This window comes from Pseudochaenichthys georgianus, chromosome 10, assembly GCF_902827115.2.
Source record: "Pseudochaenichthys georgianus chromosome 10, fPseGeo1.2, whole genome shotgun sequence".
NCBI lineage: Eukaryota > Metazoa > Chordata > Actinopteri > Perciformes > Channichthyidae > Pseudochaenichthys > Pseudochaenichthys georgianus.
In genome coordinates, this window is record NC_047512.1 from 33,807,910 (window position 1) to 33,835,370 (window position 27,461).

At 42.4% G+C, this 27,461-nt stretch overlaps 2 protein-coding genes across 2 annotated transcripts in view; one reads left to right on the top strand and one right to left on the bottom strand.

Annotated features, from left to right (window-relative positions):
* Positions 1–1,452: 1,452 nt before the first annotated feature.
* hdac3 (histone deacetylase 3) lies at positions 1,453–14,371 on the top strand. Its single transcript, XM_034093192.2, has 15 exons — positions 1,453–1,648; positions 2,805–2,887; positions 3,023–3,165; positions 3,413–3,494; positions 6,555–6,611; positions 6,715–6,770; positions 6,846–6,979; positions 9,313–9,393; positions 9,669–9,742; positions 9,895–9,959; positions 11,017–11,106; positions 11,208–11,266; positions 11,587–11,666; positions 12,025–12,182; positions 12,655–14,371. The coding sequence occupies exons 1-15, from the start codon at positions 1,594–1,596 to the stop codon at positions 12,722–12,724; spliced, it is 1,287 nt and encodes a 428-aa protein (XP_033949083.1). The 5' UTR covers positions 1,453–1,593; the 3' UTR covers positions 12,725–14,371.
* Positions 14,372–15,170: 799 nt separating this feature from the next.
* The window catches only part of myot (myotilin), a 39,190-nt gene continuing 26,899 nt past the window's right edge, over positions 15,171–27,461 (bottom strand). Inside the window, exons 10-18 of the mRNA XM_034093135.1 lie at positions 26,100–27,367; positions 25,310–25,460; positions 24,687–24,788; positions 24,095–24,132; positions 23,000–23,138; positions 21,936–22,143; positions 21,679–21,844; positions 20,948–21,081; positions 15,171–16,633 (exon numbers count right to left, since the gene is read on the bottom strand). Coding sequence (XP_033949026.1) covers positions 16,497–16,633; positions 20,948–21,081; positions 21,679–21,844; positions 21,936–22,143; positions 23,000–23,138; positions 24,095–24,132; positions 24,687–24,788; positions 25,310–25,460; positions 26,100–27,367 — 2,343 coding nt within the window. The 3' untranslated portion in view covers positions 15,171–16,496. The remainder of the gene's footprint in view (positions 16,634–20,947; positions 21,082–21,678; positions 21,845–21,935; positions 22,144–22,999; positions 23,139–24,094; positions 24,133–24,686; positions 24,789–25,309; positions 25,461–26,099; positions 27,368–27,461) is intronic.

Below are 27,461 nucleotides of genomic sequence, written 5' to 3' on the forward strand. Positions count from 1 at the left end.
AAGAAGGGTTTAGTCATTAATCATTCTGAAGTTCACTAGCTGTCACACACACACTTTTACGCAGACGCATTCATACAGCAGAGACGCTGCAGCGGATATGACGCTGTGTGTAAGGTTGTGCCTCTTGGGCACATCTGCTCTTGCCATCAAAACACACACACACACACACACACACACACACACACACACACACACACACACACACACACACACACACACACACACACACACACACACACACACACACACACACACACACACACACACACACACACACACACACACACACACAGATGTTATTCTTTATTGTGGAAAGAAAGAGGGGAGGGGTGAAGAAAAAAATCAACGACGGAAGGGAGAAAGAATGAAGTTAAGAGTGAGATCAACTAAAGAAGACGTTTTAGTTAGAGTACAATTAAACTAAAGTATTTGTTCGTCTTTAACTGCATTTTTGTTAAATCGTGTGGATGTAGGATAACATTCATAACAAATACTGCAACTTCCTTTCTTCCACCAGTGTGAAATCTGGATTCTCTCAAAGTATAATCTGGAGAAAAAAACGTATCCATACCTCCATACAGGTGTTCAAAACAAACACACATTTTGTATTGAATTCATATTGAAGTTGTTTTGAATGTAACCTGCAGAGACCTGTTATTCGGCCTGATGTTAGATGCTGTCATCATCAACTGTTAAACGACTTAATCCTTTGATAATAGCATGGACACTGACAGCATAGCTCCCATTCTTTAATTGTAGCTGTTTATTTTGTTGCTGTCAATCATATACACCAGCTGTGTTTTGCAACATTTGGATATCAATGAAAACATGTAATCTTGGTTTCTGAAAAAGCATTTCAGAATTAAACCGTCTTTGTATGTTTTGTGTAAGGGTGTGTTGCAGATCTCACTTTGTTTTGGAAACCAAGCTGAGGTAAAAAAATAAATGTTTTTTTCACGAGCGATGCACCAGTATTGATCTTATTGTAATTATTATACTTAACTTCACTACATTTATAATAACAAAAATATGACTGAAATGAAACTGTCTTCCAACCGATTTAGGGTTGTCACCAGCTATTTGTAGTTGATCTGTTAAAGCGTGTGATTCAGTTGTTAATCTTAAAACACATTTTTAGATGATAATTCGAAGCTGTTAAAGGATTTAGTTACACTTGTAGTAAAGTAAACAACTTAATCTAACGACCCTGATGAAGGTGAAAAGCTAAAATATGTTGGTCCAACTGGAGTATGGTAAATCACAATTAATGATAACAAAATGACAAACAAATGTTTAAAGGTTATTTAAACATAATACAAATATTGAAATAAGGTGAAATGGTAGTCTTAATACTCGAAGTTATAAGCCCCAACGTATAAATCATTTTTACATCAGTTCAGTTTTATTTTGTCAGCCGCATCCTTTCCTCCCACACGCCCCTCCCCTCTCCGTCAGTAGTACTGTCGCCCTCTGATGACGTGGTCGGTGTTTTTACCATGGCGGCTATCTTATAATTGATAGGAAAATGTGTGTTTTGTAGCTGCAAGAACGCTCGTAGTTTCTCATAAAAATTCACAACATATTCCTTTCAGAATGAATAACAGAACGTCTTATTTTTATGACCCAGACGTGGGCAACTTTCATTATGGTGAGTGTGGTTATGGTAACGAGCGGGCCTACAAAGGGAAACGGTGCTAATGCAAGCTAGCCTGATGCTAATAACTTCAGGGCTGTGTTTTTACATTTAAATTGAAGCGTTTCCAGCTTCGTATGTGCATTTAGAGGTCTGTTGTGTAGGTTCTTTAAACGTAGCTCAATTTCACATGTATTGCTACGTTTCTTATATAGCAAATGGTTTACTAAACAGCTCAGTATGTAGTAACTGCATAGTAGCTTACAATAAGGGTAAACGTATTGAAGTAAACAATGTGCCTATAATGCTCATGGGAGTATGCCCACATATGACCTGTTGTTGATTATCTTAAAAGAGCGAGAGAATATTGTTTGTATAACTGCAATTGTTTTGGTTAAGCTATTCATTTGATGTATTAACACTATTATACATTTAGAGATTTAAAGATTGTTTTTGTTCAAAATAATGTAAAAGTGGCTTATGGAAATACCACAACTACTATTTTTAAGGGAAACAATTCACAATTCATCAAGGTCTCTAATAAAATATATAAGAATGGAAAATGTAAATAAATTATGTTGACAAATTGAGATGCATTACATTAATATATATGATTTCCTAAAGTCTTAAGTACTTACACCAAATTTAAATATACAAAGACCTTAAAAGCAAAAAAACAAAAATACTTAGGACGATGAGTTTATGACAATATATGGCAAACTACATTGAATTGTATTTGAAAGTGGAGGGCTGTGCAGACATGTGTGCATACATGTGCAAAAGGCAGTTAGAGTTGACACACCAAGGGAATTAAGATGTTCACATGATGTGCATTAATGTAATGCATAATGTTTGTGGGGTGGATACAAAGTCACAGTCAGTGGGGGGGCTGGGCCTTGTTGGGGGGGCCGGGCCTTGTTGATGAGGCCGGTATCAGAGGGGAAGAAACTGTTCAGGCGGCGAGAGGTTTTGGTCCTGATGGAGCTCATCCTCCTGCCAGAGCGGAGGGGATACAAGTCCTTTGAGTGTCCCGTTACAAAATATCATAGTTTTCTTTTTTGGTCCGTTACGTGTTGTTGTGAAATTCAGCTAACCTTTAATAGAAGACAAAATGATGAATGTATCCTATGAGTATGTGTTCTGTAATGTTTGAACTGCCTCTCACCCCCAGGTGCCGGCCACCCCATGAAGCCCCACCGTCTGTCTCTGACCCACAGTCTGGTGCTGCACTATGGACTCTACAAGAAAATGATGGTGAGCAGAGATGCTGTTATATATTCACACCCTGCTGAGGCTTTACTCGCTCAATTAACATCTGCTCACTATCCATTCACAATAAAAACATCTAAAATCGGACTATATTTAATCAGTTTTATATGTTTTTATTAGGTGTTCAAGCCATACAAAGCGTCTCAGCACGACATGTGTCGGTTCCACTCTGAAGACTACATAGACTTCCTGCAGAAGGTCAGCCCCAACAACATGCAGGGCTTCACCAAGAGCCTCAACACTTTCAACGTGGGAGACGACTGGTGAGCGTTGCTCCTTATTTATAAACATCGCTATCCACAGTCATCACATATTGGGTTATGTTTGTCTCATTTTCTTTCAACAAGGACAATTCAATATGTCAAAATGTGCAATGATGTGTTTACTTCCTCAGTTCCCACTCTTCAGAAATGTTAGGGCTCAGATGTCTGATTCTCCGCCTAATAGCCACAGTGACTGAGTTATTATACCATTAATTAAATATTTGGCGCCCATGTGTTTTCGTTTCAGTCCTGTGTTTCCAGGTCTTTTTGAGTTTTGCTCAAGATACACAGGAGCCTCCTTACAGGGGGCCACACAGCTCAACCACAAGGTAAGAGGGGGGGGGGGGCATCTAAGGGGTCTGATTCACGTGCCAAACTCACACTTGAACTGTTGCTGTGGCGGGAAAACAAATAATTCCAATCGGGCAATAGATAGACTCTCCAGAAAAATGCGGGCAAAAATCCTTGATTATGCGATTAAACATGCGGGGTTTTTATGTGATTTTATGCGGTGAAATATGCAGAAAGTTGCGAAATATTTTTTGGGAAATATTGAGCTGTCTTATTTATTCTCTCTCACACACAACCTGCCATTAACATTAAACCCCTTTACTATTCAATTAAACACATTCAATGTTTATTTATTTTAAAAGCAATTGGGCTATTTTAATCACACACACACACACACACACACACACACACACACACACACACACACACACACACACACACGCACACACACACACACACACTTCTCCGCCTCATTCTGTTTTCATTTACTTGTTCGTTATCTGACCAGCTTCAATCTTGTAGGCTGCTCATCTCGTTTCTTGTAGCCCTCGAAAGGGTTTTGGAGGTCGATGCCTCGGTGAACGTGAGTTGTTTGGCTTTATGTCCGCAGCAGCAGAAAGCATTTTCGAATGTTTGAATGAATCAAAGTGGGTCGTCACCGTCGATGTTCTCTTACTGCCTGTCTGCTCCAACACAGTTGCACGGGGTGCAGAATAGTTTCCCCCCACTTTCGTGCAAGACATCAGGGTACTGCTTTGCCCGGTCTTTAGCAGAAATGTTCGTCGGTAAATTAGATGGATTAGATTTCTTCATCTTGGTGTTTTCTCTCTCTCGTGTGTGTTCCACACGTTCACTCTACGGTGTTGTTTACCTTCTGTGATGCCGTGAAGTAGTGATGATGATGACGCGACGTCATCATCATCACTACTTCACGTCAAGACGAGTTAACTTTTTTTCCCCTCAACTTTGTGTGGAAAAATGCGGGGATTATGCGGCCTTTTGATAAATATGCGGTCTTTTAAAAGTCTGCGCCATTTTGCTGATTATGCGGTAAATTCTGCGATCGCAGAATCGCGTTTTTCTGGAGGGTCTATATAGAGTGTCACAGTGACGCGTCCTAAAAGCCGGAAGTAAGTTAGCATTTGACCACTTCCGGTTCCAAAAAGCAATTTTGGAAAATAGCTGGAAATAAGGTCTGTGTTTGAAACACATTTAAGAGACGGATCACGTTTTGTTCTATGACATTAAATCCATCAGCAGTGACCCCACTGGTGATTTCTGAAGAGTTTACGTGTCTGAAAAACGATGGTTGTTAACAAGTGGCTGAATAGGACTACAGAAATGGTCGAGGACGTTGTACGTCATTACGCTGAACACGTAAACACTCCTCTAAGTTTGTTTTTCCCCCTGTTCTGTTTGAAAGCAAGTGTCTGCGCTTTTGCAAACTGTTAAATCAAAAGCTTCAACTTGTACAATTTTGAATCTGTAGTTTTGAATATGGATCTTAAAGCTGGGGTAGGTAAGTTTGAGAAACCGGCTCGAGATACACTTCTTGTTATATTCCATGGAATGTTCTTAACATCCCGATAGCAATGAATATCTGAAGTGCTTTGACAAAAAATCCATAAAAAAATGTAATCTCCGGAAGCCGTGGCGCTGTAAAAAGCACGACCAATCATTTGAGCCGGCCCGGCTAAAATAACTGGATGGCCTACCTGCCTGTCAGCTTTCCATCTGTGCACACACTTATCTCGTGCCCTCATTGGTCATGTGCGCGTTCGTGTGTTGGAGGAGGGGCTCTGGAAGGAAGTGGCAGATTTTTTCCGGTTGTGTATTTTCAAATTCTAGCGCACTCGAGCTGGATCCTCCAAAATGACCCACCCCACCTTTAAGGTCAGTGACGTTGAAGCAGCGACCCTGCTGTAGTTCCTTTATAGCATAAGGTTAGCATTTTGCTTCTGGCGACTAGATTTATGATTAGAAAATGATAAAAGTAGGATAGACATGTGGATATTATCCGGCTGAACAAAACGTGATCCTTCTCTTAAATGTGTCTCAACCACAGACCTTATTTCCTGCTCTTTTCCTAAATCCTATGGAGAAATTGCATTGTGTTTTTGTTGAAGGAACCGGAAGGAGTTTAGGACGCGTCACTGTGGCACTCTACAGGGGAGCTCAATGTCGGAATCCACATAGCATTGCTTGGTTTCTCCCCATAAATCATAATATATATATATATATATATATATATAGCCTATTGTGTTGAAAACAGCAGCCTATTGATACAAATGTTTTCCTGATAATACTATACAATCATTGTCCTTAGTGTGCTAGGATGAATCACCATGTAGAATAAGTTGCACTTTCCATATTTGCTTCCAAGCCAATGTGTTTGGCTTGGATAGGACTTTGTAACTGTGTTCCAAAAATGCCTCAAATGTCAATCAAGTTTATTTCTATTGTTATCATGTGTGGGACCACTTTAGCCCCACCTGGTCGATATCTTCAACAAGGCTTTATTACATGATCGATAATAACATGTCTTAATCAGGGCACTTGCACTATCATTGCACTGAAAACATGTTCAGAAAGGCTCGTAGAAACAACTCTCATTTTGTTAGACAAACATAACAGTAACACATAACAGTTTGATTTACACCCACACAAAGCAAGCATGCTAAGAAGCAATGGCCTGAGTGATATTGGTCTCTGCACTCTGCTCAGTACTATGGACAGCGCTATCAGCAACTCAGCCAATCATTGTGTTGTTTTTGCTATCTCTCTTTAGATGCATAAAGCTTGAACAGGCAGGACTTGACCTATGAGATTCACCGATGTACATTCTTAGCCTGGGAGACCCCTTGCGAACACATGGTGGAAACCAGGGCTCTATGCAGTTAACCCTAACCCTGTCACATGCATCACAGCCACTGATTTAGTAGTTGTTATTATTTCAGCCACGTTAACTTCCTGTCCTCCTGCTGATGAGTAGAGATGTGGACAGCATTACACTTGTTAGTTCAACTGAAACAGCCCTGACGGTTACAGAGTCCTTGGGATTTTGTTAACGTCTATTGATAGTATCTCTTTTCGTCCAGATCTGCGACATTGCCATCAACTGGGCTGGAGGGTTGCATCATGCCAAGAAATTTGAGGTCAGAACGAAGTGCTGTATGTTGGCCTCAATCCTTTCTGCTTAACTCATTGCATGGAGCTGTGAATGGTTGAAGGACTAAAATGATTTTTCTGTGTTTGCAGGCGTCTGGGTTTTGTTACGTAAATGACATCGTCATCAGTATACTGGAGCTTCTCAAGTAAGAGGGTTCTCCTCTGAAGAACATTTACCAAGCGTTTGCTGTCTCTCTCTTTATAACCTCTGTGTGTTCCAGATACCACCCGAGGGTTCTGTACATCGACATAGACATTCACCATGGTGACGGCGTACAGGAAGCCTTTTACCTGACTGACCGCGTCATGACTGTGTCCTTCCACAAATACGGGAACTACTTCTTTCCCGGAACAGGTGCGAGCTGCTTTATTTATAACAATAGTATTGATTTATTTAGCTAATTTCTCAGATAGTTATAACTATTTTTAATGTCAGAGAGATATTTGTTTTCCTTTCTCTGGACTTTTTATCTCTAATCTAGTCAAATCAAATCAAGTTTTATTTATATAGCACATTTATAAACGATTTTTGGTCGAGCCAAAGTGCTGTACATATAATAAAAATAGCCTACAGTAGAGACACTTTACAGCAAATACAACAGCACAGATTGTTCAGAATATCAGTATGAGAGAAACGACACCCTCTGTCCTTAGACCCTCACATCGTACAAGGAAAAACTTCCAGAGAAAACCCAGTTTAAGGGGAAAAAATGGGAGAAACCTCAGGGAGAGCAACAGAGGAGGGATCCCTCTCCCAGGACGGACAGACGTGCAATAGATGCCGTGTGTAAATCGAAGAGATAATACATTTTACAGCATATAGACCGAATGTTAGGAAATGCATGTGTCTGTAATAAGAAGATGAATCCACGAGGATGTCAGCTACAATCCTGAGGAAGCCATCAGGGAAGCAGCATGACGAGACCCAAGGCAGGACCGCAGAGACAGGTTCAGCCACGACCCGAAGTCCACGACTTAATCCAGAACTCAGGATAGAGGATCCAAGACACAGGACTACAGCAAGAGGATCAGCCTCGACTCCGGATCCCGGCGTAGATATAGATACAAAACAAGAAGAAAGATTTGGCTGGGTTAATCGGAACAAGAGAATACACAGACACAGACAGAGAGGGGGAAGGTCATTGGATAAAAGTTATTCTTGATAACCCTCTAGAACAGTGCTTCTCAAAGTGTGGTCCGCGGACCACTGGTGGTCCGTGAGCGCCCCTTAGTGGTCCGTGAGTATATTGGTAACATTTCACATTTGAAATAAATACATTTAAGTTTTCCGCACTCTCGCGGGAATTGAACGAGCTTAAGTTTCACTTTCTATTGCATGATAAAGCCCAGGGCAACACATTCATCACACATGTTGCCACTTGTTTGTACCATTTTCAGGCGATTTATAATCTGTTCTAGAAAAACGATGTGTTTTGGGATATTTGTGGAGTTAGGTGGTCCGCGAGTGTTTTTTTATTGGTTAAGTGGTCCTTGGTATGAAAAAGTTTGAGAAACACTGCTCTAGAAAGATCTCATGAACTTCCCCACTCAATCTATCAAGACCCGAGCAGTTCTATTAGAAGTCCAAGGTAAAGGCACAGGCTGGCGCATACCGCTCATGGAATCCCTCACCATATGAACTCTGACCCCTCAAGTGTACAAGTGAAGAGACACCATGTGTCAGCTCCTTTTTAGAATAGTATTTATTCTCTTCTCAGAGAAACAAGGGTATGAAAAGAACAGCCAGAAACAGAGGAAGAGAGGCACAACGTGACTACGTAAATGCACTCTCCTAAATATTAAACGAGTAAGAGGTGAAGAAACACAAAGCCAGAAATTGAAAGGAAAAGGCACCATCATGCTTCCCCTTAGAATAGGGTGGAAATTATGAAGACCCAAATTATGAAGAGGGGACATGGGATACTAGTGAAGAGGGACAACAGTGAAAAGGCCCAACGTATCCAACGTACTAGCACTCTCCAAAGAGACAGAAAGTCAGAGTATACGCCGAGAGGCACAACGTGACTACGTAAATGCACTCTCCTGTATAATTTAGTTCAAGGGAAAGGGGGTGAAAAACTAAACTAATCAAAAGAAGGAAGTAGAGAGGCCTAAATGCCCTCTCCTAGATTCAGTTAAAGGAAAGAACTGTAAGGGAGGTTGTGGCTCAGTGGTTAGTGCGCTGATCTTCGGATCACGGGTTTGAATCCCGCTGCAGTCAAACATTCCGCTGTGTCCTTGGACAAGACACTTCACCACAGTATTGAATGTATGTAAGTCGCTTTGGATAAAAGCGTCTAACAAGTGTAATGTAATGTCGTGTAATCTCTGAATTTGAATCAGAATGTGTCCTCCCTTCCCTGCTCTGTAATTATTTTATAATTATTAAACTCCATTTACCAAGTTGTTTATGTTTCAAGTACAGCCTTGACATTTCTGTACAGAAGTGCATTCATCTGCATACACTTTTGCTTTGCTTTACCTACAAAGACAAATACCAGGTGCATTTGTTCATTCCATTTTCATTTTTTGTTTGTATATTTCTTAGCAAATTATAAAAAAACGAACAAACAGGGAAACATGTGTGCATCTTTCATTATAACGAGGAAATCTGCTTTAATACTGTAATTATCTTTGTGTTTTCTCTGTACACACGTGTATTCATACAGTGTCTTGGTGTGTTTGCAGGTGACATGTACGAGGTGGGAGCAGAGAGCGGCCGCTACTACTGCCTCAACGTTCCCCTCAGAGACGGCATCGACGACCAGAGTGAGCTCACTTCCTGTTTCAAGCTTTTATTATTGAAATGTCTAACCTGTGTAAAAGAACACATCATATTCATACTGTGTGTGTGTGTGTGTGTGTGTGTGTGTGTGTGTGTGTGTGTGTGTGTGTGTGTGTGTGTGTGTGTGTGTGTGTGTGTGTGTGTGTGTGTGTGTGTGTGTGTGTGTGTGTGTGTGTGTGTGTGTGTGTGTGTGTGTGTGTGTGTGTGTGTGTGTGTGTGTGTGTGTGTGTGTGTGTGTGTGTGTGTGTGTGTGTGTCAGGCTACAGGCAGCTGTTCCAGCCGGTCATTAAACAGGTGGTGGACTTCTACCAGCCGACCTGCATCGTCCTGCAGGTCAGTGTGGGACTCGGAGGCTCTGAGGCATCTTAGCTAATAGTTTGGTCTGTGTGTGTGGGAACGTGTTAGACGGTTCAGTGTGATCAGAGCCAGATAAAGTAAACATCTCCCATCATCAGATGGTAAATCTGCGTGTTCTTCTCCTTCAGTGTGGAGCAGATTCTCTGGGCTGCGACAGACTCGGCTGCTTCAACCTCAGTATACGAGGACACGGGTGAGACTGACTTATTTGACATCATCAATGTCTCATTGGGAAACACTGTCAAGCAACTTCTGGTGTCTACCGTTCAACACGGTGAAATGTAAATCAGAATACTTAATATGTCCCAGGGGGAAATAAGATTTGTGACGGCAGCTCCCTCCATTTTAGAGATGAATTATAAAATAATAATATATAAAAATAGAATGAAATACACATTTTAACATAAGAAGTTGAGTGAAAAACGTGCAATGAGAAATGAAACAGAAAAAGTCCAATGCTGTGGCTCCATCTAGAAATGAGTAAATTGTTGATGAGGTCTATTTGAGGAAATATATAATGGAGGAGGACAGTCACTCGGCCCGGGCCGCACAGCAGTTGTTCATGAATCAGAAAGTTGCTGCTTTGATCCATGCGCACTGAATTCTACATGTTGGAATGTCCATGGGCAACATGCTGAACCCAACATGCTAAATGATAAGAAAAAAGCAACCACTCATTTAATCCAATGAATCGCTTTATTCTAATTGAGGATTTGGTCCAAAGAACAAAGAGTTTTATGTTGATAATGTCATCAAATATAGCGACAGGAATTCAAAGCTTCATTCGAAAACCTTAGTAGAATATATAATAATAATAATAATGCATTACATTATTTTATTAGAGCGCTTTTACAGGTGCTCAAAGCGCTTTACAAGTACACATTACACATATTAGACATGTAAGAGTCATTACTGCGGACATTACCCACAGGAGCACATGCGGGTAAAGTGTCTTGCTCAAGGGCACAGCGGCCTGACGCAGTGGCGGCCGCGGCGGGATTCGAACTGGAGTTCACCAACGCCCCATATGAATGTAAAAACAAAGCACATGGAACATATGGCATCGCTCTACAAGAAGTGTTGTTCTGAGCTGCAGTGTTGTACTCTGTCATTATAATGTATTGTGTAAAAGAAAAAATATATATATTTTCCCTTTCTTTGTTATAAGGGCAGAAATTCTACTGCGCTTTTGTCTGTGCGGGGATCCAGTAGGAAAACTAACTGTTGTCTCTGTAACCGCTGTCTTCCAGAGAGTGTGTGGAGTTCGTAAAGAGCTTCAGGATCCCTCTGCTGGTCCTGGGAGGGGGGGGGTACACGGTCAGGAACGTGGCTCGCTGCTGGTGAGTGGGTTCTCTGCACATAAGGTCATGTTAAGGGGGTTCTGAGCTGATTGAGAACAGCAGATCTGCCCCTAACAAGAATCTGCTTTGCTCTGCTGTAGGACCTTTGAGACGTCTCTGTTATTGGACGAACCCATCAGTGACGAGCTGCCGTATAGCGGTGAGTGCTTCTTAGATACACCAAATACCAACGTCTCATTTCATCATTATGATCTGCACCCCGATTCCCTTTATCCAAAATGACTTCAGTTTCAGAGTCCTATTGTGTTTGTGTGGCGTAGATATCAAAATGTAGCATTTCCAACCTTTGGCGCCATCTTTTGGAAGAGGAGTTATCTGACATTCTAAACTTTTTGAAAGAGGAAGAATTGAACAGAAATGCTTTCTCACAGAGACAGACAATAATCTATGTTGTATGTTCTCTGGATTCTCCTCCTCCTCCTCCTCCTCCTCCTCCTCCTCCTCCTCCTCCTCCTGCAGAATATTTTGAGTACTTTGCTCCAGATTTCACGCTGCATCCAGATGTCAGCACCAGGATAGAGAACCAGAACTCCAGGCAGGTGAGAAATTGTCCAATCATAACGATATATAATAAGGCATTGTTAAACTCACTTTGTCGTAAGTGGGCTTATCTGAGGTTCCTCTCCACGAGAAGCAGATAATGGTGCAAGCAAATGAAGTCTGGAGAAACAAACGGGAGTCCAGCAGGAAGATAAGATGTACATCACATTTTAAACACCCCAAACAAATCCATATCAGTTTGAGTGTACGCTGTATGTACAATATGTTTATTATCAGCCCTTTCTGAGGAAGCCGTTGTTTAGGCTCTCTTTAAAGCCTCCAGACTCCATTGACAGAAACGATGTTACAGTCTCCTCCCAAGCACACAATGAAAAGAGTCTGTTCTTGTTGTCTCAGTATCTGGAGCAGATCCGTCAGACGGTGTTTGAGAACCTGAAGATGTTGAACCACGCTCCCAGCGTCCAGATCCACGACGTGCCCTCCGACATACTGAGCTACGAACGCACCGACGAGCCCGACCCCGACGAGAGGGGGGGGGAGGAACCCTACACCAGGTACGCCTGGAGGGGCCGAGAGAGGGGGCTATAACATTATAATAACTTTGATCACATACTACACAATTATATCTTTGTGTTTTTTGATAGCATAATATACAACTGACTCCTTTAGTCACATGCTATGACTCTTTATGATTTCTTTTTTTTTAAATTACCTTTTTATGAAATACGTAAGTGACTTTTTTTAACAGAATTCTATATATTAATTTTTTCATAACAAATTATACTTTTTTGACATATTTAGTATGACTATTTTGTTAATAGCATGCTATATATTATGAGTTTTTTATGACTTTTATTTCATACTATACTCTGACCTAATTGCATACCTATTTTAAATCAAATCAAGTTTTATTTATATAGCACATTTATAAACGATTTTTGGTCTAGCCAAAGTGCTGTACATATAACTGCATCACTGTTTTCATAAATAATTATATACTGACTGTCAATCATGCGTCTCCATCAGACCCGAGGCAGCCAATGAGTTCTACGACGGTGACCACGACAACGACAAAGAGAGCGACGTAGAGATTTGACTTGAGGATGAAAGGGGCGGAGCTTTCCCTGCAGCGTTCTGTTGCATCACATCAAACATCACTTCATGACTGCAGCTTTTACAGAAACTACATTTCTGGAAGGACTGAAAAGACTCGAGCTCTGTTCCTGCTTTCTTTTAGAAGGTCCTCTTTTTAAAAGTCCTCAATCAGCCGCCATCTTGGTCCTTTACACCACCGACACCTACACACAGCAGTATTCACATTTCTTGTTGGAGCCATCACTTACCGTTACAACAGGAAGAGCCCAGATCACATACTCTTTAATAACCCTGGCCATATCCATATGATATTACTTATTTGAATCACCGTCCACTGGTATTCAAAACGCATATTTTAGATTTTGATTATAGACTTTTTCTTACTTGTTGTCTTGTTCATGAAATGTGTTTGACTTTTGAAGGAGGGAAATCTCATCTGAACCAAAGTTATTTAATCAACGGAGTTATATTTGTAAACAGCAGATGTCACATCAAAAGGCAATGTTTGTATCATCCGAAATGTCAAGCAGGTGCTGTGTGACAGGATTCAGTGGGACATGTGAAGGCACTCTTTGAAGAAAACTAACACCAGGTGTCATTGGAAAAGATGTGAGGAGTTGTTTCAATTGCAAGGAACTGTCCGAGTGCCTGCCACGATACATTAGCCTCGTTTAAACTGACTACATCTTAAGAAGACTTATTATTTGACGCCCCTATGTAGTTGTCAGAATGTTTTTCTACAATTCTACAATTATTCAGGTGAAGTCAAACATTGGTTTGGAGCTGGGCACTTCCCTTTTTACTTTATTTGGACTGGAACATCGATCAATGAGGCAACGAGACGCTTTTGCTATTTACATTCCTTTCTCCGTACTCCTGGATACTCTGCCCATTACTGTATATATACATGAATACATGTATGAACTGTGAGTGTGTTCATATTGTAGAAGATGACACCTGTGGCGATTGTTGTTTAGGTTGTTAAACATTTTTGTAAAGAATCAAGTTGAAATACGTTCTATTATCTGCCACCTCACAACCTCTTTTAGCCAGAAACAGTTTCATGTGATTTTTTGATATTGTCTACTTTTGTTTTTAATAAAAATTCTACAAATTGAAAATATTTGAAAATGGAAAACATTGAATCCAAAGCGTCAGCTACATGATATGTAATGTGTGTGATCTGAAGTCCTTTCAAGGTGGGTCTTTATCAGCAGGATTTGAAAATGGCCAAATACTATGCTAGTTTTTTCAGATATTTCCACATATATTTCAAATATTTGGACATATGATACTTTGTTTTTTTTCAGTTTTCAATACACTTTACTTTCAAATGTTTTATTCATGTGTTCAACATGCTTGACTACCCTATATAGTTTTTTATTTGTTTGCGACATACGTGTCTTTTTGTCGTTTTCTTTCGGATATTTTCAACATTCTTTTTTTCATATATTTTTGATATAAGATAAGATAGTACTTTATTGATCCTAATTTGGGAAATGTATGTGTTGCAGCTGCATAAAAAGACATGGCATTGTACAACAAAAATTAAAAGACAAGAAATAAACAAGAAAGTAGAAAATATACATGTTGAATTTAGAAATGAACAATAACAAGATATAAAGCAAGGTATTATATATACATAAGTATGTGACAGGTGGAATATTAAATATTGAACAGATTATATAAATGTACAATGTGGTTATTCCAAGAGAAAATATGTAGCAGAGAGTTCTCTGTCAGAGTTATTGCAGTGGGCAGGAATGAGTTCCTGCATCAGTCCTTGTGACAGCGGAGAAGGAGCTCCTGTCTGCCCAGCTGCAGGTGGAGAGGGGGGGTGGGGTTATCCATGATGCACAGCAGCCTGTTAAGTGTCCTCTCCACCACAGCTTCAAAGGGGTCCAGCTTGATGCCGATGACAACCCCAGCTTTCCTGATCAGTGTATTGAGTCTGCACAAACTGTCGTTTTTTTGCATATTTTCGACATTCTTTTTTTCTGATATTTTTGACATAGTATACTATGTATTTTCTGTGATATTTTCTACATACTATACTGTGTCGTTTTTTAAGGATGTTTTTGACATACTATGTCGTTTCTTTCCTGATATGTTCTACATATCAGTCAATTCGACCTCATTAAACCACTATTAATTCATTATAAATAGTTAGTTCACTTTAATTAAATAACTATTATGAACTTATAAAATAACGTTGGTTATAAAATTAATACAAAATAGTTAGTTCAACTCAATCAAATAACTATTATGAACTTAAATCATCACGATGAGTAAAATGAAAGCAGGTTTTCATCTACAGGATTTGGACACGTCCACAAGATGGCCACTTGTCATTAATAATGAAAGTTACTTTTACTTGTTGAACCCTATTCTCTCAGAAGTCAAAGGGCTGAATTATAAAAAATAAATAAAAATAAACAACAGGCGGCCAAGGTCACATAAACTTTATTCCTCATTCATCCAGTGATATGTAGAACTTACACAACAAACAATACACACTACTACCTGCAGTTTAAAATCTCACAGAACTATTCTTCTTTAAGCAAATCCAATGTTCAACCCTGTTTGATACGTTGTAAAAATACTTTATTTCAGGGCAGTTTGTGGCCATGCAGGGTTAAATATCAGATATTCTTCTTTGCATGCATATCCAGCCAAGTATACATTTCCTTTGTGAAATTACTTAATGGCTGGCAGTAACAACAACTGTATGCAGACAGGTCAAGCTTCTTTATATGTAAAGCACCGGTCTGACATTTTGAGTTTGGCTGACATACTGATACCTACTGAACAGGATTATTGCATCGAAGGAGAAAAAATACTGATATTCTCCTTTTGAGTGAAATGTAAAAACGTGTAATCCGCACTGCAGATGGGATCAAATGTAAACTTGATTAAGTTAGTTGCGAGTGTCTTTTTGAGTGCAGATCAGGTTTTATGTTCAGGCTGGGTATCAGCATGGCAGCCATGACACACCTCAGGCCAAGAGAGGGGGCAACACTGATAACTAATAACCTTCAAATAAATAGCTTAATTCACACTGTATATCGTTAAACAACACATTAGACCGCATTTATACCTCAGCAGAGCTCTCGGATCTCCTCGCATTAATGGAGCTTTACGGACGCACATCCTCAGAAGCCGTGATTCAGGGACTTTGGAAGGCTCGAATACAAAATCGAGGCACAAGCTGACAGTTGTCAGGATTAAAGTGCAGTCTGCAGCACGTTATCCAAGTCTATTAATACAGCCATGACCTGAAGGCACCATGGGCTGAGAGCATGACAGCCAGCAGGAGAGGCTTTGAGGCATGTATCAAACATCAGGTCTGCAGAGAAAGGACAGGCACACTGGGAGAAACAGCAGCAGGTGGGCAGCATGAGGTGGGCTTATTTTAACGCAGCAGGCAAAACACTATGGAAACATTTCAATCAAAGTAGCTACCAACTGCTTCTTTTGGTTAGAGTTGTGGTTTTGAAGGCACATTTTGTACCATGATATTTCACTATTTAGTACATAGATTTTCACTGTAATTTTGCTTTAATCTTAAAAAATTGGCAAACATGCTACCTCATTTTTCCAAGAAATTTAGAGTGAACTTGTAGAGTTTATCAGTCAAAATGGCAGTGATTTTGTGTCCTGGTCTGCTGCACTGCTGTAAATCTGAACCAAAGCTTACTTAGTAAAACCTTTGCCAGGCCCAGTTTTGACACTGTGTGATGTTATGTGAGGATGTGACAGGGTTGTGTGAGGCTCTACAGCTCTTCACTCTCGTACAGAGGGGCGGTGTGCTGGGTGGGGGTCTCCACGGTCAGAGAGGGCACGTGTTTTAGCGAGGACAGCAGCTTCAGCGTCTTGGAGCCAGGGGGCGCTGTCTTCGGGGCTGTGCGAGCTGAGGGGGAGGGGAGGCACAAAAAAAGGGGAGGGATGAATTCAATGAGACATGAAATCTGTTTGAAATGCTATGTTGTTGACAAACACAAGGCAGAGAAGTGACTGTAATTACTACCAGGACTGCAGTATTGTCTGTAATTTAAATGTAAAACAATGGCATCAATACAAAACGTCATGTCATGGAAAACGTCATAGGATTGTACGTTGTTAAAGAATGAAAGTACTTATACTATACTATAGTCAGAATATCATAAAAAGGTCAACACAAATATACTATAGTAACTCATATAAAAAAAAGTATAAAAAGTGATTCAAGTCATCAAAAAGATACTTATATGCAACGAAAAATGTACTAGAATGTCGTAGAAAGATGATATAGTTAAGAATGGAACTGCATTCCACTTTAGCTTATAAATGAGTGTAAAGAACTTCCTTCTTTTAAAACAAGGTAAAAAAAAAGGTCAGGTAGGTAAGAGAAAACATCTTAAAGTGGACCTATCATGCTATATTTGAACAATATATTGTAGGGCCATACCTATATAAAGTATATAAATATAGTTTTTTTTTCAAAATACCAAACAGATCCTGCATTTTAGCCATGCCTCATTTCGCTCTATTTGCTCTTTCCAGCCTTGTTTTTACAGGGGCTGATTCTGTGATGTAGCTTTAATGCAAATGAGCTGCAGCTGACCACGCCCCCCTGCAGGAGAGGTGCTTTGAGATCAGCTGCTGGGCTTTCAGAAGAGGGGGAGGAAAAGAGATCTCCGTCCTCCATGTTTTATTCTTATATCATGAATAATGAATAATGACTCTATATAATCATATAAGTTATATGATTATATATAGTCGTTATTCATTTGTTTTAAAGCTCAATAAATAACAAAGAAGACCTTTGACCGGCACTTTTCTAATTTTGTCCGGAAGATTTAAACTTTAACGGATATGTTGACCCGCGAAAAAACATCTAACTGAAACTCTGCCGTACGGTCCCCTCGTTCCTTGGAAGAGGCGGGAGGTGGGTGTTTGTCATCTGCTGGTGGACTACCGGAGAGAGTTACAATGCTTGCCTCGACGGGGAGGGATTGCATTGAATTACAGGAGCAAACGCTTGCCTCAGGGGAGGGAGAAAAAGAGCCACAGCGGAGAATAAACAGAAAGGCAACCATAGCAACCATGCGCGGGAAGTCTTCTTCGCTGCTTTTGTGGCGACAGCGCGACTTACAGGCCTGGCATATGTACTACAGCGTCTCCAGCGCTTTCGAGCGGCAATGGCCGGCCGTGGCCCAACCCCACATTCCCCTGATAGGTGGAGAGTTGCCCATATAGCGGAGCACCCCTTTTGTGACGTCAGAACAATTAAAAATATCTGTATCAGACAGAGGTTGCGCTAGACTTTTTCGCTGCCCGTCATTTTGACGGACAGGATCGTAAAACTTCCGCCAAAATCCAGAATTACACGTCGGCCTTTACACAACTCTGGGGGGGGAGCATGCTCGTGAACTGTCAACGGGGGGGGGGGGGGCAGTTCACATGCGCCGTGTTATGCATGGCTGCTGCACCTCGAGGGAGCGTGCACAGCGTAAAGCCAAAACTCACAGACATTTCAATGATTTGTACGGCACCGTTAGGTTTGGAAACGGTATAATTTCCTTTTTGGAGGGCATGCATAACACGGCATAACACCGGAGCCTCGCTGCGGGAACTTTGGTGCTGTTCCGAGTTTGTTCTAATCTGTCAAAATGACGGAGTGCTTCCAGATTTGTCCGTCATTGTTAAAAAAAAATCCGTCATAGACGGAAAATATTCGGTTAACGCGACCTCTGGTATCAGATCCGTTGCAGCCCCGTTTTTAGAGATTTGGGCATGGAGGAAAAGAGAGAGGGTTGTGTTTTATGACACTTGGTGAGTTCCCTGACACACCGGGGACACATATTCATGTATAAAAGACGTACAAAAGTGCATTTTGCATGATAGGTCCCCTTTAAATAACAAAAACTAGAAGTAAATAATTGTATTATTGGAATATATGTAGAAAAACGTTTTAAGTGAAACTTCCTCATTCAGAGTTTTTTAAAGACTATATGTTTGAAAGGTCTGTTTTGAAGAAGAGGAGAGAACTGAAGATAATTTGGCTCTTGAAATGGATGACGAAGGTTTTTGACTCCTGAGATCTGTGAAAGACCAGGGGTCGTCTGGACCACGTCAACAGTAACACAGCGCAGGCAGGATGACCACAATCCTTATCTCTAGAGAGATCATCTCGTCTGCTTCCTGTGCCGACGTCAGGGTTTACTCCGGTTTCTTCCCGCAATACAACGATTTGTCAAATAAAATGTTCAAGATAAAGATATACAAGTTATGTTCATTGAGTTTCGGCGGTCATTAAGTGTGAAAGTAAATCTGTTACTATGCGTCAGCCCTGACGACCCCACTGTTTTCTTTCTTTAAGCAATGTGGGAAATATCTGATATTGGTGAAAACCCTGGTGTAGAATATCAGAGTATGGTCTGTCGTAAAATGTCATTCCAAGACAAATGTGAGGACACATCAGGACACCTTAGACCTTTTCCCACCAAATTCTAACCATTTGACGCTCTTGTCCAACAGATGTCTGTATTCAATGTAAAGAAACTCCCTCCACGTGTAACTGACTGAGGTTGTATTACAAACTGCTGGCGTCTCAAACAACAGCTCCAGATTAGAGTGGTGGAGGAGTGGGTAAACATTCCTCTCATGCCTGCTGTCTGAAAATAACTCCTCTGCCCCGCCACCACAGCACAGGACAGCAGGACGAGGCTCAGAGACAGAGAGGGGACCTTCACTGCCTGTGTTAAACCTTCTGCTTTCCAACTCACAAACAGTTCACGAGTGTTTGACCAGTGTCATGCATCTGGACCTGTGTGTATGTGGTCAGCTAACAATCAGCTGTAGTATCAACTACATTAATTAATTAACCCTTCATCAAGGTTCAAAATGTAAAATAACCGAAATAATATAACACAAAATATACACAGAACAAGGCACAGTAAGTATAATTATATATAATAAATGTTATTATTGTACAAGATTGAACAGAGTGTGTGTCACCTGTGCTAATACACCCACAGAATAAACTGACACTGTTTTCATTCATCTTGCTGCTTCTTCTACGAATGCTTGAGGAACATTCTATATATTTTGGAAGTGTAATGATTTCTCAAAACCTTGTTTTTTATTGTGTTCTGTTTTAACAACAGAGAGATGTAAGCAGAAGTGCGACATTAGACCGTGTGTCACGGGTCGTTAAGGTTTTCTAAACCATTGCCTTGCATTGTCAATGAATCCTGTTCCTCTAAAGTGTCTGAGTCCTGGTTCTGATCAAGTAGTCCATTGTCTGTGTGGGGCAGGGATGACGCATTGTTGTAGGCCATCCCGGTAGTTAGCATTGTTTGGGCTCCCTCGACAAAAAGCAGTGGATTTTGAAATATTGCAGAATCTTTCAGCAGGATAATCTCCACATATTAAGACGACTTTTTACATTTTTGTAGCCTAAATTCAATCCCTAGAAGGAAAGAGCTCATGTGATGCAATAAACAAACTACATGAGGGTCACATGACTTCACGTCACCACTGCTAAGCTAAAGGCAGCTCATGTTCGCCGTGTTGATGTTTAGAAGTCCTATCTTTAGAAACGCCCTTTTTCATGACACACAGAAGCTTCAGACATTCCCCAGTGGATATTTACTGACACATTCTATGTCGTAGGACAAAACATATATATTTCGTAAGCTTGTTTAAAACAAACCTTATTTCGGGAATCTAATCAAAAACAAAAAAAACGTTGACTTTGAGACAAGGGAACTGGAAGTGGTTAAATGTTAACTAATTTCCAACTTTAAGGACTGATTCCCGCACCACCCTACACAGTCCAGCGCATGTGTAAAAGAGGGTCAGGTAGCTTTCTTTACAGCCTTTGTGAGCTCCTCCGCAGAGCAGATGGTGTGTTATGTGATCGAGGAGAAACCTAATAGCTGTGTTGTAATTTTCTCTCTCTTATGCACTCTGCAGTATTATTGAGGAAAGCTTAACAGCTCGATTGCTTTTAACATTCATCGAGTTACAGCTCGATCACATAACACAGCATTTGTGTGACGTGATGCAGGCAGCACAGCAGGATTCAGTGTAGCATAGAGCGCACAACATCCACCATCTGCTGTTTGGGTTTACAGCCCTGACTACTATGGTAGCGCACGGGCTATCTCCTACAACAGACAGCTGAGATGGGCCTTTCGGAGCAAGTTTGCACAGAAAGAGGAACACAGGGAGGACTTACTGCCGATGTCCAGCCTGGCGTTGCATGTGGACATGCCGGCTTCGTTGATGGCAGAGACGGTGTACCAGCCGGCGTCAGACTTCATCAGCCTCTCTATCAACAAGCACTGCCGACCCGACCCGTCCTCATACAGACTGGAGGAACAAAGACAGCCAATCAGATGTATATTTCAACTCTGTTATCAACACATGATGGCCAAAGCACCCTGTTGCAGGCTGAGCATTCAAAAGACACAATTCAAAACAATTATAATAATGTGTGTGCTGTCGGAATTCATCGCAGAATAAACGGTGTATTGGTGCAACCTTCTATGACGGATATAGTTGTAACCTGTCATTAAGAATCAGACCTTCGCCCGGTGACACACCTCTTTATTCTGACAATATTGAACCTCATTGTGCATTTCATTTAAATAAGCCCAGCACGTACAAAGTGTTGGAGCGCTGGCCACTAGAAGTGCGAGTGTTACATAGTGATGTCACTATGTTACAGAAGTAAATAACGCAGTCCAATAGAGGTGTTTGAGGGAAGGGGGGGGGGGGTGTGTGGGAGAGAAACTCCCTCTGGAGGGAACACAGGGATTTTAGCCTTTGAAGACGCTGTACACACTACAGGAAAGGGAAAACCCCCAAAAGCTAAATATGGCCCCTTTAAGGGTGTACTTCTTAATATCCTCTATTACGCTGGATGTAGAGGAGCTTGGGTGTAATGAAGCACTTTATCACACCCACCTCATTCTGTTTGGGTCGATCCGCAGCATGTCTTTATCTTTCTTCCAGTGGAGCTGTGGAGGGGGGGAAGCATCCACTTTGCACTCTAACCTCACCGTGTCTCCCTCCAGAACTCTGGAGTTCAACATCTTCTGGACGAAGGTGGGGGGGCGGAGAGCCTCCTGGGCTGCAGAGAGGAGCACATGGTGACACTATTTAAAAAGACAGCGTGTACAGGCTTAACACACAGGAGAGAGTTCTGTAATGGCATGTATTACCTAACACGTCGAGCCTCATGGTGAATCTGCTCTCCCCCGCTCGGTTCCTGGCCTCACACTCGTACACCCCGGCGTGGTGCACGGTGACGATCTCTATGATGAAGGAGTGCATCCCTTTCTCACACACCAACATCTTGTGGTAGTCGTCCGGGCGAATGGCTTTACCGTCCAGGTACCAGCACACGTCTGGAGTAGGGAGGCCTCCCACCTGGGGGGAGAAAGACAGAATCCCCCTTTTACACCCCTCTACTTGACCAAACCACTAAGAGATTCTTGTATTATTTAGGGAGGCCCTGACCTTGTAATACAAGTGTATCAACTATCAGGCAAAATGCGCTTTTTGATGCCTTTTTACATAAATGTGTGCCCCCGTGTGTAAGGAGACTCACAAAGTGTCAGCAAATACAACCCTCTCTCTTTTCCTCCTTACCCACATCGCTAAAAACGGGGGTACAACGGAGCTGATCCAGATCTTCTGCAGTCATGACGACATTACTAAAACGTGGGCTGGCTTTACGCCCACGGCCCTATCAGAGACGTCGCTTTCAGAAACAATGCGCGACGTGTTTTGGGAGTAATAGGTCTTTATTTTCAAATTAGCAAGCATCGCTAACACTCAGAGCTAATGCTGTACTGGAGAGAGTATACACATAGTAACTCACCTTGTGGTAAACCCGCAAGAGAGAGAAAGCATTTGAGCGCCATGCTGTTTCAGAAATAATCCTTGATGTGGTTTGGAACATAATATGGCGTTTAATGACGGTAGCATTTAGCTGAGAATGTGTCGAATGTTCATGCATGCGCCAAAGGGGCGTGGCCAGCAGCTCAGCAACATTTAAAGCTACAGACCCAGAATCAGCACATTTGTAACAGGGCTGAAATAGAGGGGTATGAGGCATGCTACAATGGGTGATTTGTTTGGTATTTTGAGCAAAACACTTCATAGACTTGTTTTTAATATATTTTCATAAATCTGAGAGCTATAATATATGCCTAAAAATAGTATAATAGGAGACCTTTAATACACGTGTAAATGTGAAGCCCTTGATGTGAGGGGGATTCACCTTGAAGTCGATCCTACAGAAGCGCCCCTCCTCCACAGTGAGGTCAGGAGGGATCTGCAGGAAGCGAGGGGCGTACGACTTCTCCTGGATAGCTGAGCCCTCATTCCCCCTCTCATCCGTCCCTGTGTGGCGCCTCCCCCTGCAGGGAGACAGACATTACTCATTCATAACCTCACTTTCAATGACTCCATTTGGAGAGTGACAGCACACACAATAAACCGTATTGAACCCTAGCTCATATTTCCTGTTTTTGTCCCAAACTAAAAGGACTCCTGAACTTTTGTCTTTGAACCTCATCAAAAGTTATAGTTGTGAAGCATTTGAAGCGCAGCACCAACACTGTTTGGGTTTTCAGAAGACAGGTGGGTGGGATCTTTATAAGCTTGTCTCCGAATTGTACCTCGATTTGGCTTGAGAACCGGGAGCTTTTTCTAACTTTGAGAACTTTTAGGGGCTCTGTATTTGTATTGTTATAGTGTTTGTAGTCATTGTGTTGCACTGTTACTTAATGACATTTATTTTCAATACATTTTCACAATTTTGTTTTCCCATTTATTTCGTTTTCCTTTCCTAATCAATGGCATTATGGGTTAAAACTTGTATCTTTATGGTTTTTCAAGCTAGGGGTGGGGGGAGTTCTGAAGGGGACACAGTGGAAAAAGGAAGGAAACACACCGTAGTGTAAAACTGTATGATTGTATCTGTCCGTCAATAAAAACATTCTCCAAATAAACCATATTAACACTATATGTGTTGCTGTCCTTTTATATCACGACGACAGGTTGAGTTCATTCTCTCCTGAAAGACAGTGGAGTTATAGCACACTAGGAGTATTTATGGCACAACACAAAGTGCTTTGTTTGCAACTTGGGGCAACAATTGCTCGTCACACATATTGGGGAAGTAAGATAGTCATTTAAAAGCTCAATTAAAAAAAAAAAATGTACCTATCTCAGCCCAATAGAAGATTTATTTCACATGATAACATACAAGAGCTTTGAAAGTTGAATTGAAATCACTTTTCAGGGTGTAAAACACAGGTGAATTCCTGAGTTAATCATCAGGTTCATCATTGATACAATGTATGTTGTTTACCATAATCCTCCTGTGTGTCTTCCTTCTGGTACTTCTGGCTGTAAAATAAAACAAACCAATACAAGCAAAGGTAATATTCACAGCTCGTAACTTACAAAAAGAAGCGTTTTAGTATGACAAAACTCCAGGAGGGTAACTGTGTGTGTGTGTGTGTGTATTCTGACACAATAGCCCTGTTGTCACCAGCGAAATGGGCTCGTTCGGAGAAAGTAGGCAAGAAATAGCCGCTGACTAATGTGTGTATGTGCAGTGTGTAAAGGGAGAGGGAGAGAATAGATGGTGCAAAGCCCTGTGAGCAACAGAGCTTTTTGACAGAACAATCACGCACGTGCACACGCGCGCACGTGCACACACACACACACACACACACACAATGCTGCCAGGCTTGTTATACATCGGGAGGCCCTGAGAGGGGAACTGTGCAGCCATTGAACCACAATGCTGGTAACGATGTGTGTTCTTTATGTAATAGCAAAGAGAACACTAATGGGTTTCGGACCAGAGCCAGCATGCATGTGTGTGCAGCAGTGCAACACACATCGTTCTGTTATAGCATGGTGTTCACTAACTCCTTGACAGTTTGTGGTCGTACCTGGTCGACTTGTGAGTCTGAGAGACCGTCTTGGTCAAACATGTAGTTGGCGTTGTCTGGACCCAGCAGCCTCCGAGCCATACGCTCCTCATAGGACAGTTTCTGTTCGAAAAGAAAGCTTTATTCTGTTACATTTGTTTTATTGGTAAACTATTGAAAGTATACGTTATGTTATGTTTCAAGCACACACACACTGTGTAAGCGTGAAGGGCTGGGGTGGTCTGCGTCGAGGGGGGAATGTTTATTTAAAACTTGCACTTCTAACTCAGTTTGCAGGACACACACACACACACACACACACACACACACACACACACACACACACACACACACACACACACACACACACACACACACACACACACACACACACACACACACACACACACACACACACACACACACACACACACACACACACACACACACACACACACACACACACACACACACACACACACACACACACACACACACACACACACACACACACACACACACACACACACACACACACACACACACACACACACACACACACACACACACACACACACACACACACACACACACACACACACACACACACACACACACACACACACACACACACACACACACACCTGGCTGCCTCTCCTCCTGGCCTCCTTGGAGCGTAGCTTATTCTCCAGATCCTGGATGAGGGCGTCTTTGGAGCCCTGGATGTCATCATCAGTGGAGCGAGAGGAAGAGGGCCGCGGAGGCACAGCCTTCTTCAGGAAGGGCTTTGGAAGGCTGGGGGACAGCAATAGGGACACAAAGAGGGAGGGACAACATGTAAGCAGTGATGAAGAAGAGAAGACAAGCTACGACAGAATATCTCCTGTTGCTGTGCATCACTTATGAAAGAATGCTCAAACATTCGGTTGGACAGTTTTTACTAGAAGATGCTATTTCATGCAGGCCGTAAATATAGATAGCAATGATTGCTCCATGCTTTTAAATATAGCTAAATATATTAGTTTTGATAAGGAATAAAAAAGGATGGATACAGCAAAGGATTCCCTTTGAACAGCAATACCACGTCAGCACTGGGCTGCAGAGAACTCACAGCTTCAGAGTTCTCTCTATAACCCTGCACAATGGCACATATTAAAATTCACTCTCAACCTTGTAGTATTTAAATTAGAAATCAACGTATATAACTAATTATGTATATAAAATATTCTATGTTAATATTCATTTGATTATGTCTGTCCAATACGTTTAGTAAGCCGGGACATCTCTGCTGCACCACAACAAACATAGTTCCCCTGTGACAAACGTTGAGCCTGCATTTTGATGAAATGTGCAGCTCTGTCCTCCGAGCAACGTTTCAATCGTCTGTTAACATTTGCATGCCAAATATATGATGTACTTTATCTTTGGACTCACATGCTTGGTGCTGCCTTGTAGCTGGCGGGCAGGGAGACCACAGCGGGGGGGACTCTGCTCTGACCGTTGGGAGTGTTGGGTTGCGGGAAAGATGAGGGGGAGGAGGGAGAGAGAGGGGAGCGAGGGAGGGAAGGTGACACTGGGAGATGCTGGTGAGGGAGGGGAGATGGAAAGGGGGAGAGTGGCGAGCGGGAGGGGGAGATGGAGGGGTGGGAGAGGCTGGAGTTGGGGGACAGCTTGGAGGAGGAGAAAGGGGAGAAGGCAGAGGGGGAGGGCAGCACGGAGCAGAGGAACGCCGCCGGGGCCGACATGGAGTCCTGGTTGGCGGGCAGGGAGGCGCTGCCCAGGCCCGTGGCACTGGGGATGCTGGGGGTGAGGGTGATGGTGGAACGCATGGTGGTGCGGGGGAGAGAGGGAGGGAAAGGGGAGGATGGTGGGGGGGGGAAAGGGGCGGAGGAGGCGGGGAAAGGGGAGGATGGCGGGGGTGGGAAAGGAGCAGAGGAGGAGGCGGGGGTGGAGATAGGAGAGCTGAGACTTGAAGAGGATGGAGAGGACTTGCTGGTGCCATTGGCCTGGGACTGGATCTGGATCTGGACCTGGGCCTGAGCCTGGGACTGAGAATGAACCTGAGTGTGAACCTGGGCCTGGGCCTGGGTGTGGGTTTGTGTTTGCATCAGGGCCTGGGAATGGGAATGGGCCTCGGTTTGGGTTTGTAACTGAGCCTGGGCATGGCTATGAACCTGAGCATGGCTATGAACCTGGGCCTGGCTATGAACCTGAACCTGGGCCTGGGCCTGGGCCTGGGCCTGGGCGTGGGCGTGGGTTTGCATCACAGCCTGGGTATGGGCCTCGGTTTTGGATTGTAACTGAGCCTGGGCATGGCTATGAACCTGGGTTTGGGCCTGGGTCTGCGCCACAGACTGGGCTTGGTTCTGACTGAGGCTCAGTGACTGAAACGGTGCCTGCGTCTGCGACATGGACTTGGACACCGACTGAGTTTGAGAGAAAGACTGACTTTGGGCAGACATCACTTTGGCTTGGCTCTGTGTCTCTGTAACATGTTGGGAGCTGATGAGGTTCTGTTGAGAGTTGTTTTGGTTCTCATGGGCCTCTTTCAGAACGCTCTCGTAGCTGGGGGCTTGAAAGGCCGCCTGTGATTGGATGAAATGCCTCGGCCGCTCGTAGTTGAAGGCGCTGGGAGGGAAGACGCTGGGAGTGAAGGACGGCAGGTCTGACATGTTCGTGCGGTTTCCTCCAGGCTGGGAAGACTGGGAGGGAGAAGATACACGCGTTTCAAAACCTGAATACATTTTCCTTTGCCATTCACGTTTAAACATGACGTTTTAAGTAACACAAGAGAGT

What these genes read in the sequence shown, in the direction of transcription:
- hdac3 (XM_034093192.2), top strand. Translation starts at nt 1,594, where the DNA reads ATGAATAACAGAACGTCTTATTTTTATGACCCAGACGTGGGCAACTTT. An exon ending in ATCATGCCAAGAAATTTGAG is followed by an intron (nt 6,612 to 6,714) that starts GTCAGAACGAAG and finishes CTGTGTTTGCAG; the next exon opens with GCGTCTGGGTTTTGTTACGT. An exon ending in AGACGGCATCGACGACCAGA is followed by an intron (nt 9,394 to 9,668) that starts GTGAGCTCACTT and finishes TGTGTGTGTCAG; the next exon opens with GCTACAGGCAGCTGTTCCAG.